We start from the raw sequence: 4,240 nt of genomic DNA, 5'->3' as shown, positions 1-4,240 counted from the left end.
ACTGAAACTGGCTTTAAGTCAACTACAGTAATATACTCATTCAAGGTTCGTTGCAAAAGTGCTGTTGGATTGGAAAGTTGCCTTGTCCTGCATTACTCTGCATTTTTCAGATGAGTTTTTCTACTGACTGCTGTCAAGCATTTCAAATCATACTGCAGGTAGTGCAGGGCTTCCCAGTAACCTCATGAAGAACTGAAAAAGTGAGGCCCAGAAGGTCAAGTGACTTGGCCAAACTCAGAAAGTAGGTTTGTGGCAGAGCTAAGAATTCAGATTCAGATGCCAAAGCCAAAACTTCTGCATAATCACATAAACTTACTGCGACCTTACTGGCTTCTTAACAGAGTGAGCTTTCAAAACTTTCTTTCATCAGGAAGCATTTATCTACACATCATCTTGAAATAAATCAATAAGTAAATATATTACTGATAAGGCATATGATTCTAAAAGCGTGGGGGTAGATTTCTAACAGGCACTAGGGTAATGAAAATATTGAAAGAGAATAAAATTAAAAGCTTCTGTGTACGTGCCAAAGTGAAAGTATAGCTAAGCCTCTAAAGCAAGCAGTCACACTGTCTAAGGGTTATCCACATCAGGCAAAGGCATTTAAGTGATTGCAATACTATTCTTCCTTCTCTGTGTAAATAAATATAAGCTGCCGCTTAGGGTTGGGGGTTTTTTTTATTGGGTGGGGGGTGTTAATAGTATTACCTGATTTTAGTGAACCCTTTGTTATTTATAGTAGTATAAACAGAACTCTTACAATGTAGCTAAAGTGGGAGCTTTGTTGAAAATTAGTTATTGCCTCCTTGGAAATGTTGTTGGGAAAGTTCTGCAAACTTATGCACCAACCCCAAAAGAGGACCCTAACTGGGTAGGTCCCTGTTGCCAGTTGATCACCTGTAGAATCAGGTATAGAAAAGTTAGGAAAGAAGTCTCAGTGGATATTTCCAACCACTGTTGACTCTGGACAGTTATAAAGGTCTGAGGACTGATCTTTACCTTTTTCTCACAGTGGTTGTCCATACTTAAGTGACCAATTCCATCTAAATCAATGAACCAACTCATAAAAGCAGGTATTTGCAGAACTGAGTTATCGTTTTCTGGGTGCTTAGAGGAATGTGCATATTACCCTGCTGTTAAAATTGCACCAGGGAAAAAAAAGTATGGCCTTTTTTTGCTACACCTACAGTTTGATTGAATAGTGTGAATGCCTTTTCTATCTCAAAATGCTTCTAACAGCAGTACATAATTGCTTTATTTCAAAATAGAAATTACTGAAGGCTGGCCTTGTATTCTAAAAGGGTATGAAGAGCTGGATCCTTGTTTATGAGCTTTAACTTCAAGGCACCTTAAGCTTTCTTTGTGTGCATCATATTAATGGAAAATTCCTCCATTCATTTAAAAAGATAAACAGTTGTAACTCTCAAATTGGGTTGATGTGACATCAATCGCTGGCCTGAGCTGCCAGCATTCCAAAAAGGATATCATGCTGATCTCCAGCCAGTCAGAGCCGACTGGGCGGAGCGTGGAACACAAACCTAAACATTTACAGGTGCATAAGTACTTGGGGAAGGGCACAGGTGATGCACCTGTCTCAGGGAAGGACTAACACAGGTGTGTTGCAACTTGGTAGACGGCTAGGGCTAGATTATGAGCTCATTTGATCCGCAGACACACTCTCCTCCACGGTGCAGCCCACAATTTCCAAATATTGGCCAGGAACCTCCCGAGATGAACTTCTACTATGAAAACTTCTTCCATCCACAGAATATTCCTAGCCCACAACGACCTACAAACTTTGAGGCTGCGGACTACAATACCACTCCCAACCCATACCTCTGGCTAAACGGACCCTCCATTACTCCGCCACCATACCTCCCAGGATCCAATGGCAATCCCTTCATCCCTCAGTCCTATGGGATGCAAAGGCAGCTCTTGCCAAACATGCATGGATTGGGGGGGACTGACTTGGGCTGGCTTCCTCTCCCTTCCCAAGAGGAGCTGATGAAGTTGGTCAGACCACCCTACTCCTACTCTGCTCTTATTGCCATGGCCATTCACGGAGCACCTGAAAAAAGACTGACGCTCAGCCAGATCTACCAGTATGTGGCCGACAACTTCCCCTTCTATAATAAAAGCAAAGCAGGCTGGCAGAACTCCATACGACACAACTTATCTCTCAATGATTGCTTCAAGAAGGTGCCCAGAGATGAAGATGACCCAGGTACTTTTTTTTTTTAATGCTCTCTCCTCTTTCCCCAATTTGCCCCCATATTTTAGAGAGTGAGACAATGAGCCAGATTCTGTCTCACTTACCTCAGAGTAGATCTGAACTAACTCCCACCTATTTTCATGGAGTTTCTCCCTTTGTGGTCGGCATCTGAATCTGGCCCATTATGTTTCTAATGAAGCATGCCCTGAAGGGAAGGCAACTCTTGGCTGTTCTAGGTTTTCCTGAATGTTGATCAGTATGCTGTGCGCACGCAGTTTAACAAGTGCAGAGCAGTCTAGCTGAGCAAGAGAGATTCAAAAGCCATTTGGCATAATGCACGGTACTACAGCTAACTTAATCCATAATTAATAGAAATGAGATGAGACCGATACATATGTCAGGGGAAATTTTTTGGCTTTATGGAGTCACCAATAATTGTCAAGAGCAGAGCAGGTGGGTTGCTTGCTTGTTATAAATAGTCAACTCTTAGTTTAGAAAGAGAATCTGAGCTGCAATGTTACTCTTAGTTTAGAAAGAGAATCTGAGCTGCAATGTTACCAGTCCCTTTGCTATTTTTTTTTAGTTACAGCTGTAGCAGTAATCACTTGGGAGACCTTTAAAATTGGCCAAACTGTGAGCCAGATTCTGTTCTATCTTGTTTGTAATCCACACTATCACACTGAAGCCAAAAGGGAATGGGCCTCAGGGCAGAATTTGATTCCTTTGTGCCATAAATTCAAATGACCAACAGTGTTTTTGAAGCTGTTACTCAAGCCAAACTTTCACTGATTTCACTGAAGTGAGCAAGGAAGAGAAAAATCATCCCCAAACCTTTAGACTTTGCTGGGCTTAAGTGAGAAGGATCTTTTTCTTTTTTCTTTTTTGTGCAGTGTGCTGATCAAATGTTAGATTTCTGTGAAACAGACTGAACTTGAGTTAAAGCCATAGGAATGTGCTCTGTACTATACAAATACAGGTCTTAATATTTAAAAGCAATTGTCTCTCTTAATAGGAAAAGGGAATTACTGGACTCTGGACCCAAACTGTGAGAAGATGTTTGACAATGGAAATTTTCGTAGGAAGAGGAAAAGAAAGTCTGACATTGGATCCAGCACAGCATCTCTCACACTTGAGAAATCTGAAGACAGTGCCCTGAGTAGCAGCCCAAAGGCTACAGAGCACCAAGATGTCTTGGAAAGTTCCTCACCTGGAACTGACAGTTCACCTGAGAAACGATCTCCTCCTCCGTCATCTAGCAGCCCTTGTCTCAACAGCTTCCTCTCCAGTATGACAGCGTATGTTAATGGCTCTAGCTCAGTGAGCCGATCTGTGCCCCTGGGACTAAGCACTGAGCCCACTGACAAAATGGGACAGAACATGGTAGGCTTTAATTCATACTCTCCACTTTCTAATATCCCAAGCCATAGTCTGGGAGAGTGGTCCAATTCAGTGCCTTCCAGCCACCTTGGCTACAGCAATTCAGTGCTCAATCAATTCAACACACATTTCTACAACAGTATTGGTACAAATACTACTTTGTATCCTAGGGAGGGAACTGAAGTTTAAATAAAAAAGAACTGCAAGAAACAGAAGGGAAGGATGGATATTTGAGAGGAAAGCTTCTGGGGTAGATGGCTAATGTTAGTGTGTTGTCTCTGGGACCTGCAGTATAACCTGCTTCGGGGGCAGATCTTAAGTTCCTGAAGTGTCTTGAAGCCCCAAACTTGCTACACAGAAGACTCACTCAACTCAGAAATCAGCCAGGTCTTGGACAATATATTTGTGAAAGGCCAGGGCCTATAAAACAAAAATATCGCAAGGGAGTTGTGGGGCATGACTCACACAGCTGCTGCTTGCACTACTCAGAGGTTGTCCTTAAGGAAAGGCCCATACCTTAGCTCTGGTCTAAACGAGAATTTTTTGTTAGCGCAGTAATTTTGCTATGGTATTTTTATAGAAGAAAAACCTTAACACGAATGCAGCTAAGTTAGCTGTGTCTACAGTAAGACAGGTTGATAAGACCTGTTT

The 4,240-nt window shown here is 42.1% G+C and overlaps 1 protein-coding gene across 1 annotated transcript; it reads left to right on the top strand.

Moving 5' to 3' along the window:
* The first annotated feature begins 1,594 nt into the window (after window positions 1-1,594).
* FOXI1 (forkhead box I1) lies at window positions 1,595-3,960 on the top strand. The gene is made up of 2 exons (XM_019534853.1): window positions 1,595-2,224; window positions 3,225-3,960. The coding sequence occupies exons 1-2, from the start codon at window positions 1,651-1,653 to the stop codon at window positions 3,776-3,778; spliced, it is 1,128 nt and encodes a 375-aa protein (XP_019390398.1). The 5' UTR covers window positions 1,595-1,650; the 3' UTR covers window positions 3,779-3,960.
* The last annotated feature ends 280 nt before the right edge of the window (window positions 3,961-4,240 follow it).

Source organism: Crocodylus porosus, unplaced genomic scaffold (assembly GCF_001723895.1).
Source record: "Crocodylus porosus isolate Cpor-Errol unplaced genomic scaffold, CroPor_comp1, whole genome shotgun sequence".
Classification (NCBI taxonomy): domain Eukaryota; kingdom Metazoa; phylum Chordata; order Crocodylia; family Crocodylidae; genus Crocodylus; species Crocodylus porosus.
The sequence above is the reverse complement of the archived record's forward strand: the minus strand, read 5'-3'. Positions and strand labels throughout refer to the sequence as shown.